This window comes from Tyto alba, unplaced genomic scaffold, assembly GCF_018691265.1.
Source record: "Tyto alba isolate M040663 unplaced genomic scaffold, T.alba_DEE_v4.0 Super-Scaffold_13, whole genome shotgun sequence".
In the NCBI taxonomy this organism is placed as follows: Eukaryota; Metazoa; Chordata; class Aves; order Strigiformes; family Tytonidae; genus Tyto; species Tyto alba.
In genome coordinates, this window is record NW_024881275.1 from 20,946,087 (window position 1) to 20,959,087 (window position 13,001).

At 42.4% G+C, this 13,001-nt stretch overlaps 1 protein-coding gene across 3 annotated transcripts in view; it reads left to right on the top strand.

The window, feature by feature from the left end:
* The first annotated feature begins 1,125 nt into the window (after positions 1-1,125).
* SNX2 (sorting nexin 2) overlaps positions 1,126-13,001 on the top strand; it is a 35,540-nt gene continuing 23,664 nt past the window's right edge. For all 3 annotated transcript variants that reach the window (XM_042787689.1, XM_042787691.1, XM_042787690.1), the window contains exons 1-2: positions 1,126-1,264; positions 11,466-11,583. In XM_042787689.1, coding sequence (XP_042643623.1) covers positions 1,157-1,264; positions 11,466-11,583 — 226 coding nt within the window. In that variant the 5' untranslated portion in view covers positions 1,126-1,156. The remainder of the gene's footprint in view (positions 1,265-11,465; positions 11,584-13,001) is intronic.

Below are 13,001 nucleotides of genomic sequence, written 5' to 3' on the forward strand. Positions count from 1 at the left end.
TATGTGAAGAGTGCTGTCTGCGTTGGACACAGTTTACAAATTAACTTCAACAGAGCAAATATTAACAGAGCCTTCACAAAGCACAAGCATGCTGAGGGGATGAAACCTGTACTTGATCAACATGGAAAATGAAGATACTTTTTGAAACTTGTTTTCAACATGGCAGAAACAACAGTAACAGCTCAAATCAAGCGTAAGCATTCTAGGTAATGCTTGCTCTATGGACACTGTTGATATCTGACTTAGTCTTTTAAAAAAATAGTGACTTAAAGTTTTGGAAGAATTGATATAATTTGTGAGCTAGCTCACAAATGGAGGGAGGAAAAGCAATCTGTAAATAGTAATTTAGGGAATGGGCCTGCAAACACTTTATTTGCACGAGACGTGTTTCAGTGGTTGTGATTACTGCACCCAACCAAAAAACTGTTCAACTGTTCTGCAAGGGTGGGGCATAATACTTCTAATCCTCACTCCCTAAGAAAGATTCTCGTGTTAAACAGTGTAATGAGTGGAGTCTCCTCACACAAAAACAGTTCTAATTCAACGACTGACATGAAAACAAAATTTCTTGACGTTCCTCCCAACTCGGTGGCACAAGGCATTCGGTGGAGGGCTGTGACGGCGCGAGTCTCAGCCTCGTCGTGCTGTCCCGTCGTGCACGGACGACACGTAAAACGCTGCGCAAAGTGGATTTCAGAGGAGGAAAGGCGGGGAGCGGGGAGGGGAAGGGGACAGGGAAGGGGCTTCTCCTCCGGCCGGAGCCGTCCCGGGCTCCGCTCGCCGCACGCACTTCACATACAGGACGCGGGCTGACACCCACCCAAGGCTGCGCCCACACCGCCCCGCCGCAGGCAGGGACAACCCCGGGCCAAACAACTTCCCACGCCGCGGCGCGTCGCCTACAGCACCGGCACGCGTGGGGCGTCGCGTACCCTCCGCGGAGCGACGGCTTTGCGGCGTTCCGCGGACGGCGACCGCCTGCCCCGAACCCGCTCCCGCCGCCCGCCCCGGGTCCCGAACCCGCGGCCACCGGTGCCCGAGCCGCTCCCGGCCCCTTCCCCAGTCACGTGGAGGGAGGAAGGGGGCGGTGCGGCCGTCACGTGATCGCGGGGCGGCGGGGGGGGGGCCGGGGCTGGCGGCCGGGCTGGAGGGGAAGATGGCGGCGGAGAGGGAGCCCCCACCGCTGGGGGAGGCGCGGCCCGCCGACTTCGAGGAGCTGGAGGACGGCGAGGACCTCTTCACCAGCACCGTGTCTACCCTGGAGGTGAGAGCCCGCCCGCCACCGCCGGCCCCGAGCCCCGCGGCCGGGCCGGCGCCCGCCGGGCCCTCCCCGACAGGCCGCCGGTGCCGCGCTCCTGGCCGGGCCCCTCGGCCCCCGCGGCCGGCGGCTCTTCCCGGGCCCGGCCGCCAGCGGCGGTCCCGCCGCCTGTCCCTGTTCCGGGAGCGGCGGTTCCTCGGCGCTTCGCTCCCGGCGGGCGAGTGGCCTCGGCCCCGCGGGGGCTCGGTGATTCCCCTCAGTCATTTTGCCCAAAGAAACCGAAAACTCTTTCCCCAAGTACCGCTATGCCAGATCGCCGCTTTCCCTCGTCTCCCCCGCCTCTCGTACTGCCGGAGTACTGAGTATTTCCACCTTTCCTGTTGACACGACGCCGGTTTCGTTGGTCCTCCCCCCCCCGCCACCGTAGACTTTGCGTGGATTAGTAACAAACCCTTTTCATTGTTTGGTCTCTTTCCGAGGCTTCACTCCCTTCCAGTTGGGGAAAAAAAAAAAAAAAAAAAAAAAACAAAAAAAAAAAAAACTTGTAGAAACTTAGTTCTTTCGCAGCCTGTGGCCCCTGGAGCCGGCGCAGCGCTCGGCCGCGGGGGCTGGGGGGCTGCGGGCAGCAGGCAGGCAGGCAGGCGTGTATGCGAGGCGTTGCAGAACTGGCGGTTTGTTCACAGAAATCAGAGTCTGGAAGATCTGAAAACTTGTGTGGGAATACATGTCTAAACCGTGCTTGCTTTCCGTGGCAGGCGTCTAATGAGAAAAACAAACCCCCGAAACACAGAACAACTGAATGCGTAAATACGTCCTCGCTCTGAAAAATGCTGTGTGTTCATTCATTGTAGTGGGAGCTTTTTCTTACTGAGTTGTCATCATCTTTCACCTGTGTGTTTTGCTGGTATCTTCTGGAAGAACTTTGTTCTTCCTGTACACAGTTGCCCGTTGAAGAAGAAAATTGTTCCTATTCCTCTTCCTGAAGACTTTCCTGTCCCTGACCTTTACCGTAATAGGATCAGTACATAATGTTTCTTTGTTTTACTCTGGCTGTTGCCTGCACTTAACAAAAAAGGCTGGTATACAAAGAGGCTCTTAAATATATTTTAAAGTCACTTGCCTTCTCTCAAGTCACTTTTTTTTTTTTTCTTTTTTTCATAGATGCATAATCTGTGCATTGTTAGGAAAAGATCGGTGGAAAAATGCTGTGAAGGAATAGCAAATGATGTGAACCTGCTGTTAACAAGAATTGTATCAATGCACTTTGTGCACCTCTGTGTGATGCACTGTGTATCATTGGAGTCTTCTGTACCCTAAGAAAGACTGCAGTATAACACAAGTAACGTATTTCCTGATATGGTCTAGAATTAAAGCTGCAGGAGATAAGATAGATTTAGTGTCTAAAGCACAGTTACAATGAGAAGTCCTCATCTTAATGCTTAAAAATAGTTACTGAAAATTTTTAAATGCAAAAACTAGCAAAGAAGTGCACTTTGTATAGGGTGGTTTGGCTGATGGTTCAATTTTGCTGCTGGTTTTTGTAGACAGTCTGTTTGGAAGAAAGTAGCTAAGTAGAAAGGGGAAGCCTGTTTACTTAAAGAGAAACTTCGAAAAGCCTTGTCGGTTAAGCTTTTTTTGACATCTCAACAGTTACAACATTTAGGGAAGAGCCTTAATCTTGTGGTTTTCCTGCAAATTCGGAAGGAAAAGATGATGAAAATTGACTTTGAACTTCTCACTATCTTGTATGTAGATTGTTTAACTCAAGTGTGTAGGACACCTTAGTCCAGAGAAGAACAATTATCTCATGGAGTGGGCCTCATTAAACTTCTGTTGTGAGTGTTGTTTTAATCCTGTAAATAGTCATGAAGTAGATGTTTCTAAATGGCAATGGAAGTTCCATTATAACAACAGAATGGCAGTGTACTTTTCGTAGTTGGTTATGTTTGTTTGCTGATACCAGAGAAGAGAGTATGGAAGGGGATGGTGAGGTCCAAAGCCAATTTATATGAAGGGTATGGTACTCTGAAAGGGTTCCTAATGGGTTCATCTTGGAGCTGTCTGATTTTTGCATGATTACTTTCAACCCCCTTCCTATTTTTTCTTGCTTTCATTATCTTTGCAGCTCAGAAAAGGTGTGCTGTTCCTTTCTTACCTATGATTTGGCTATGCAGTGGCAAACCTATAAGATTTCTAATACATCTTCCAAATAGGTCTTCTGGATAGCTTCCATGTTAACAAAGTCTAAGTTTAGAAAACACACTAACTCATCTTAAGTTCCTTCGGACAAAATATAATATTAATGTATATTATGAACTGCAAATATGAAATATTTAAATACAGGAAGGCTTACTGAGTTCAAAGGCTTACCTGTATAATCATATGGAGAATGGTGTGTATTTCAAGTTGAATTCTCTGATGTGAAGAATTAAAAACTGGAGTTCTAACTTTTCTTGTGCATAAGCAGTTAATGTCTTCAGTTAAACCTGTTTAATTCTAGAATGGAGAGTGTTAAAACATCACACTGAACTGTAACATCTAGCACTTCTGGGGTGTGGTGGAAACATGTTCTACGACTTGAAAACTTGATGGGTGGCAGAGAATGAGTTCCTGTGGACATAGGGTGCCTATATGAACTTTGGGCACCAGGCTGAGCAGCAGCCTGTTCGAGCTAGTGGCGTGCTCATTTACTTGTCTCATATCCACAGTGTCTAAGAGCAGTAGAATGATTATTTGGTTTTCATTGTGCCAAGCATATTGTAATGTCTAGAGGACTGCCTCCATGAAATTCATGGTCACTGAGTGGTCTCCCTTTAGCTGCCAGAGTTGCTTTCATCAATGAGAACAGCCAGACTGAATCAGACAAATGGTCTAAGCCAAGATTGCATTTACAGTGATGCTCAGTGATGGATGCCATGTGAAAAATATTGCTGATAATTTTATGTATATTCTGGTAGTCACCTGCAGTGCTGTCCCAGCTACCAGGTTTGTGTAGCTCAAGGACTTCCTGAGCCCTAGGTATCATTACAATATTAATAAATTTACGTGGATTTAGCTACTTGCTAAATTTCTATGTGCATGGTTTTTTGTTTGGTTTGGTTGCTTTTTGGTTTGTTGTTTTTTTTTTGTTGTTGTTGTTTTGTTTGTTTGTTTGTTTGTTAAAAGGTGTCAGCGATATGCACAAAAGAAAATTCTGTAAGTTAGTTGTGCATTATGAGAAGAATCATCCCCTGTTACAAGTTTATAATCAATTAATTGCTAATTTACTGTCAGTGTCCTCTGCCACTGTTAGGAGAGAACTCAAAACAACTGTATGAAAGTCACTTTTGGCAACATATATGAAAAGAGTGTATGTTAGATTTTCTGAAAAATGCTATGGTTAGTGTTATTTAATCATTTCCTTCTCCTTCCTCCTTGCCCTAGTTTGCTTTTCTGCCACCCTCCTTGTTTATCTGTTGCGCCACTTCTTAATTTCCCCTAAATTTCTCACGTGTTGCTCTATTGCCTATCTCTGTCTTCTGTAAAGCAGGTGCCATGTGAACGTGTAGCTAATCTGCCACCTACTCATTTCAACCAGTATTTATATTCCTGGGTGGTTTTTTTGTAATGGAAGAATACATGGAGGCACTTGAAAACAATGAGTAAGCAAAGGATGAGGTAATGTATTAAAGAGTGTCATTTAGGGCAGGGTGTGTGTATAATCTCATTGCCAGTTTATCACTTTATGTCAAAGAAATGCAATATGCATTTGGTTTTCGCACAGAAGGCAAAACATTAGATAGGTGCAGAAGTATAGATGTCTTTAATGATACCCATTGAATTTAACAGTGGCAATTATAGAGGAGGCAATAAAGACTCCATTGGAATATCTGAGAAGAAAATATTAAGTCCTTCAATGTTGTACTATACCTTTGCAGAAAACTAAGTCTGTATCAAAGATCAATTGGTCTCATTCGATTGGAAATGTGGGTCTTGTTCCTTGGTGTTAAATTCAGGCTGTAATGGAAGCATGTAGACATTTGTTCTAGTGTATTTGCTTGTGTCCTCTTACTTTCTGCTGAAAATGTTACTGTCCTACTGTTAAGTCTGTTCTCTCTCCTCCTGCTGTAATTTGTGAACTTTTGTAACCCTGTTTCAGACAATGAGCTGGGTTAAGTTGTACTAGAGTAGTGTGATGATCAGCTTTTGTCAGCCTACTGTGTTCCAAAGGAAGGAGGCTAGGAGGGGTTCAGACAAGTAGTTGAACTGGTCTGGGGGGAGACCCTGTTGTTAAGAGAAGGGAGAATGTCCAAACATCTAGGGCTAGAATTTCAGACAACAGAAAACATAACTTGTTCTTGCTTCTTCATAAGTCAAAGCTATAAAATACTTAGTTATTGTCACCAAACATAATGCACAATAAAAGAGGAGAAAATTGTGCTTGTTATTGCCATTGCAAATTGAAATGGGCCCATAAGCCTCTCACCAGAAACTTGTTTTCTAGAAAACAAGTAAAACAGCATCCTGACTGTCCTGCATATGTGAATGTGCTGGCCATTGGGTATCTTGGTTGTTGGATGATTCACCTGTCTTTCAGCTCAGAAATTTCACAGGCATGTACCTTTCAGGAAAAGTTTGTGACATTTTGTGGATCCTTGGCATCACGTAAGTTTACAATTTTTAAACAGCTGTGCTGTCTGTGTGTTTTGTTTGGGCCATGAGTTTTTTGTTAGTCTCATCTTCCAGTTCTTATCTGATACTCATATTTTTCACTGTGCTAACTACTAACTCTATCAGTCATTTTAATTGCCATTTTAACTGTACTTCATCAAGATAAAAGAACACAGTTGGGGTCCTGTCTTTTAGCTTGCACTTGTAACTGGAATAGCTTAATATATTAATAGTTGTTTGAGTGGATGGGTGTTTTTTTTGAAAGACTGAATAGCACTCTTGGACCCACTGACGGTGTATAATAATCTGATTATTAGGAATTATTGACTCTAGTTTCTAGTACATTCAGGGCTGTGGCTTTCTGGGTTTTCAAAGTTCCCCGAGGACTACATCTGTTTTGATGATAACTTTTGAAGATAACAAACTAAATTTTGTTGCAAAACTCTTAAAAACAAGTTGATGCCTTGTTCAGACCATTAATTGTTTTTAAGAAGTTCTACAGGTTGTCTTTTCCATGTAAAGTCCCAACTGTTTGTGAAGATATTTAACTCCATCCTTAATTTATCTTGTCTGAGAATGACAGCTGTTTAAAATTACCTAAGAACCACTGAAAGATTAATAGGCCAGGAAATACCTTATTCAGCTGTCAGCTTGTTGCAGTTTAACTAGCTTGTAGCTGAGCCCTGCACAGCTGCTTGCTCACTCCCCCCATCCTACTGGGGGGAGAAAATTGGAAGGGTAAAAGTGAGAAGACTCAGGGGTCAAGATAAAGACAATTTAATAGGCAAAGCAAAAGCTGCTGCACACACAGGCAATACATAATGAATTCATTCACCATTTCCCATCAGCAGGCAGGTGTTCAGCCATCTCCAGGAATGCAGGGCTCCATCATGTGGAACTGTTACTTAGGAAGACAAATGCCATCATGCCAAATGTCCAGCCATTCCTCCTCCTTCTCCACAGCTTTTGTTCTCAGCACAGTGTGACATGGTATAGGATATCCCTCTGGTCGGTTGGGGTCAGATGTCCTGTCTGTGTGCCCTCTCAGGTTCTTGTGCCCCTTCAGCCTACTTCTTGGCAGGACAGTGAGAAACAGAGGTGGCTTTCCTGCTGTGTGAACACTGTTCAGAAATAACTGTGCATTCAGAAATAACAGGAAACATCCCTGTGTTGTCAACACTGTTTCAGTCACAAATCCAAACCGTGGAACTATACAGGCCATTCTGAATAAAATGAATTCTGTCCCAGCCAAAAACATACACAGCTGAAAGGGTATTTTAAAGGAGAGGCATTTTACTTGTAAATCATCCACAAAACTAAACTTTAATATCTACTGTTTTTAAAATCAGAACTTGAGATTTAGAACAAATACAAATTTATTATATCTTTATAAAACAAACAACACTGTCGTGGTATGAGCTCAGAGGGCAACTGAGCACCACACAGCTGCCCGCTCCTCCCTTCCCTCCCAGTGTTGGGAAGGGAAAAATAAACCAGGCTTGGGATTCAAGATAGGACTGGGTGAGGCAAATCATCTGTTATAGTCATGGGCAAAAGGCAGACTCACTAGGGGAAGAAAAAAAGAACATACTTCTATTACAGGCACTGACAACAACACTTAACGGAATAGAACAGTGAGAAGCATTGCCACATCTTGAGAACACCTTTCCCCCACCCCTCCCTTCTTCCCGGGCTCAGTTCTGCTCCTGATATCTATCTCTACCTCCCAGCAGCACAGGGGGCAGGGAATGGAGGGTGCAGTCAGTGCTGCTTCTTCCATCTATGGGGAGGGGGGAAGCTTTTGGAACTTCTTCCCCCTGCTCCATCGTGGACCCCCTCTCACAGGAGACAGTGCTCCAGAAACCTTCTCTGATGTGAGTCCCTCCCATGGGCTGCAGCGTTTCCTTGCACTGCTCCAGCATGAGATACCACCTTTCTCCAGCTGGAGTCCCTCTGATGAGCTGCAGCCCTTCCCAAGCTGCTCCAGCGTGGGACACCCCCTCATGCTGCAATCCTCCCAGCGCCAAACTACAACAGCGGGGCTACCTTTTCCCACAAGATCCCGGCCTTCTTTGGACACAGTCACCTTGGTTGTCCATGAGAGGCCCCTCACAGGCCATAAATCAGTGTCTGCTCCACTGTAGATCTTCATGGGTGGCAGGGGGGGCCACCCTGCCATCTCACCACAGGATACAGGGGGGTCTTTGCTCCAGCACACCTCCCCCCTCCTTTCTTCCTCTGTTCCTCCACCGACCTTGGTGTTCACGCAGCTGCAGCAACTCCTCACTAGTCCAGCTCCTTCTCCCAGGTCCCTTCTTAAATATGTTATGGCAGAGGTGCAGCTGATTGTCTCGGCCTTGGTGCAGAGGTGGGGCTGACCTGGAGCTTGTGGAGCTTTGAAAAGCTTCTCACAGGGAGCCATCCCTGTAGCCCCCTCCCCTGCTACCAAAAAAACCCCACAACTCACTCAAACCCAGGACAAGCACCCAGACAGAACTTGTTTCACTGGAAATCTTCCTATAAGAGTCACTTTTAGACTTTGTGTTTTGTATACAAATTATACCAGCTGCATGAATAAGCTTTGCTTCTTGAGCTTTCTGAAGTGCCCCTAAGGTCTGTTTGAGTCCTCACCTTTTGCAAGTATTCTCCAGTTGTGGTTTGTGGAAACCAGGGTGTATGAAATTTGGAGAAAGTTGTCTGTAACTGGTATGCTAACTACAGCTGTGAAACCTGGTGTCCAGTGCAGAATCCTTGGCTTTCTTTAGCAGAGCCAATGGACAGGATCTTTCCCAGCTCTGTAACAGAAAAAGATCCATAATCCTATGAGGACTTGGTGGCATGTATTTGTAGCTATTCCTAGGAAGAATCTGTTCCTTTCTTCAAAGTGGGAATACCTTTGTATTGACCTGTGCATACCTTGTTTCTCTGGGCATGTATTTGTTTTTTCATATTATGCCATACGCTGATCATGTTTAAGCATTCAAGGTGAATTTTGTGTCTGGTAGGGTTTCTTCTCGTGATTCAAAGCCAGGTATAGTCAAAAGTAACCATCAGTAACCAAAATAGCTACATCAGATAAAACTGAGAAGATGGAGTGAGGGAATACCTTGAAGATGTAAGTATTCTCCAAGGGCTCTTTTCCACTCATTCATTAATCAAGAGGATAATCAAGGGATAAAGTGGAAGGCCATCTACTATGTGCAACAAATGTTGAGGAAGACTTTTGTTTCCTGTACCTGGCTGTATTACAGCAGTTTTTCATGGAGGTGAATTGACAAACATGAACTGTGAGCCATTCTTTATCTGTGGTATTGTAGGGTCCCCTTTATGTCCTAAGCCTCGGATCTATCAATATATAAGTGGGTGGCTGTTCAAAGTTGAGTAGCAGCAAAACTGGTTTAGAATGAGTACCTGTAACGTTTTTGTGAAGAATTGCTTTTGCTGATAAAACTTTAAACTGCTTGAACCTCATAGGGAAATCAAGCATTTCTGTGCTCTACTGTTCTAGCTGAAGTATATAAGATCTTGAACTCACAGCTCTATGCAGTGATGCCTGGAGAGACAGACGATTTCTTCCAGAACATGCTACTTCTGAGTTCTCAAATCACTTACAGTTGTTGACTGTTACATGTGACACATACTATCTAAACTATTACTTGTAGAAAAATGAAGCATGCCAAGTGGTGAGGTTTTCTTAAGTTTCCTAGTTAATTTTATCTAAATTAGTTGCAAGTCTTGTGATACAATTTAAGGATCATAGAGTGAACAAATACACCTGTATTACCCCAGGGCACTCTTACTTGCTGTGGGATCATTTTGGCATTGGTTTGGTATGAGGTGAGAAGCGTACATATGACTGGCAGTTTGGTTCCTTGTAAGGTTATAAACTCTGCCACCCACATACAGTTCCTGAGTGCTTCTGCTTTGACTTTCTTTTCAGGCTCTAGGGCAAAATCCAACAAGCAGTTTTAGAGGCTGCTTCTTTCCTTGCTCATCACTTTGGTGTGTTTATTGGTTTCCCCACATTATATGTGGGCTTTTTGGAGAGTGGCAGCCTTTGGCAAAGGGAAGGGGATATAACCTCTTCTGTCATTTGAATGGAGTGGTTCCTTGTCGCAACCATAATCTGATTTAGAGGAATATAATTTTTCTGGTATTATTCTATTTGCTTTCATCTTCCTTCTGTCTTCAGCAGGGAAAACCTAGAGCTAAGGCCTTTCCAGCTTGAGAGAGTCTTGATTTCATATGTCCTCTGAAAAACTATTTTGTATTGTGTCTGAATTTGTCTGGCAGGATTTTTACTGTTTCTTGCTTACTTCCTCTGTACCAGAATTTCAGGTGACTGAGATGTGGATAGATGTGGGGGGGCCAGAGTTGTCCTCTGTTCTGCTTGAAGTAAAGCAGCAGTGACATACTCCATGTCAGGACATATACTGTTCTTGGAGAGCAAGCTATAATAAGAAAGTCCTCTCCCTTAAAACCATTGCCTCTGCTATGTGAAAAAGTCTGTCCAGATTGTATTTTCAGTGGCTTTTCAGTGTTTTTCAGGCTTTTTAAAATCTTCTGTAGCCTGTGGCATTTGTTGAAATATAGCCTGAAACACTTACTATCTGTTTTGAATTCTGGTTCTGAACTTAAATTATGACAACTATATGCAAAAGCTAGGAAGCAAGTAATGACATGATTTACAGATGCTCCTTTTAAAGTGCATGCATTCATGAATGAATATGCTGCTGTTAAAAACTCCTTAGTTAGGTATCTCGGATGACGTTGAGAAGTGAGTCTTGAAAATTTTCTAGTACTGTGGCAGTAAGCATAGTTGATACTTACAAGGATTTTCTAACTGAAGCACTGATAGGTGCGTATTTATTTTGTGAGCAAGCTATACACTTGGTAGCCCAGACTCAGATTGCTTTAATTTTCCTGAGCGTCTTCAAGTATCTCTTTTTTTCCCAGGGCAAGTTCTAGTCTTCAGTGAATTGAAAGAACTGTATCTATGGCAAGCTTAGCTTTCATGTACGGTACAATGTGATCCTCTGTGGCAATAATCTCCAAATTCAATCTGTTGCAATGTTATCAAAATGTCTTATGGCAGCAAGCAGCCTTGAATTGTTTGGATGGCATTAATGCATTCTTTTAATTTCTGAAAAACTGGTATAGAGCACTTCGAGATTTCTTTATTAATTTTTTCTATGTACAAATCCAGATTTAAATAGAAGTCTTTCAGAAAGGAACTTAAATTACAGTGAGCAATACTAATAAACTTATTCTAGATATTTCTGTAGCAGCTTTTGTTTCATGTTAATTAAACTTGAGGAAACAAGTGACTTTTTTTCTCTGACAAAGAAATTAAAAGAGCTGTTGACTAACTTGTATCCTTTGTTCATTGTTCTTATGCTAGTAGGAAATGGAAATAGCTGACAGCGTTTCCTTTCTGTACATCTCGCCTTGTTTCTTTGCAATGAAAGAATGTTTGTTGCAATACTTCTTACATAATGACACATGGTAACTGATTGTCTGCTAATTATTTCACTCTTTTTTTTTAAAAAAAACCCAGTCAAGTCCTTCATCTCCAGAGCCAGCAAGTCTTCCTGCAGAAGACCTTAGCACAAACTCCAATGGTCCAAAGCCGGCAGAAATCATGTTAGAAGATGACAGAGAAGACCTCTTTGCTGGTAATTGCTCTCTTCTTCTGATGTGTCTGCATAAAATCTTTTGTTCTTGCACTGAAAGAAACATGTTTTTCTGGAGAGGAGGATTAAAAACTTTTAAGTTGTTTGACAATGATGTACAGTTTTTTCTAGTGCTACTGTGTAAGGTTATTTTAGTTCCTTTACTAAATACAAGTTTCACAATGGCATGTACTGTTAGTGCTTAGTGTGGCAGTGTTAGCTGCTAGTAACATGTTCTGTTGACAGTAATAATAATATTTATCATTATGTAGTTAACAATATTCAGGTCTGTTTGTGTGGGAAAACACGAATTAAGTTGCATCCTTGTTTTCTACTTAATGTACATAAGCTATCACAGTCTTTTTTTACAATTATAAAGAAAGATAATTGAGATCATATTGCAAGCTGGAGAGTATTTCCTTTTTCTTAAGGTTCTTTTGTCATAATGAAAAGGTAACAAATGGGCCCAAATTGTGTATCGGACCAGTCCTATAATTTCTCTAGTGAATGATTCTGTCTCTGCTACTTGACAATACTGCATGTTTTGGAGAAAGGTGTGTGAAAGTTCTGATAAGTAATCAGTCAATAGACAACACATTTCTAATTCTTCATTCATCAGTCACTACTGAGTGGTGTTGGTTTTCAACTAACTTGACATGGGTTATGGTTGCTGTCAATTACACATGTAGGAGCATTAACTATTCAAGAAAGGAGGTATAATATTTGGAATATATTATGTACATCAAACGATGGTTCTGAACACAGCTTCTCAATACTAACACTTTTCTTATTACTACGTATTGAGTGACTCAGTTGTCAGTCTGCTTAGAATACAGTCCTTATCTCATCTTCATTGATTCCCTCATGTAATCATTCAAAAAGGAACTTTATAACCTTTAGTTCTGGGCTGCTTTGTATAGATATGTATATATGCATGCCTGTTAACTTTGTTCTGAACTTACTAAATTTATATTTGCATATAATTGAACTTACATTTGCTCATGACACTGTTAGAGTATATTGACTATTTTACAAACTCTCTGGAAGTGTTTTAAGAGAAAAGGAGGATAAAGAATAGATGGGTAATCTTTCTTCTTTTGTATTTATATTACCTGATCTTATGACGTACAAAGGCAAGCAGTGCTTTAGCAATGTAGCTTTCTAGTACTAGTAATTTGGTTGTTTAGCTTCAGTATATAAAGCCAGCTTTTTATAACCATAGAGCCATCTGGAATGGTTATTTTAGGAGAGCCAACTCTCCTTTTGATAATACTAAGAAAAAAGGTGGCTGGAGTAAATATTGAGGGGAACCAGACAGAAGGAACAAATGTTAGCAGCCAGATTGTTTCAACTGAAATGAATGCTGTGAGGAAAACACACAGAACTTATTTAATAAGTTTGAGTTTTGCTATGGAAGACAT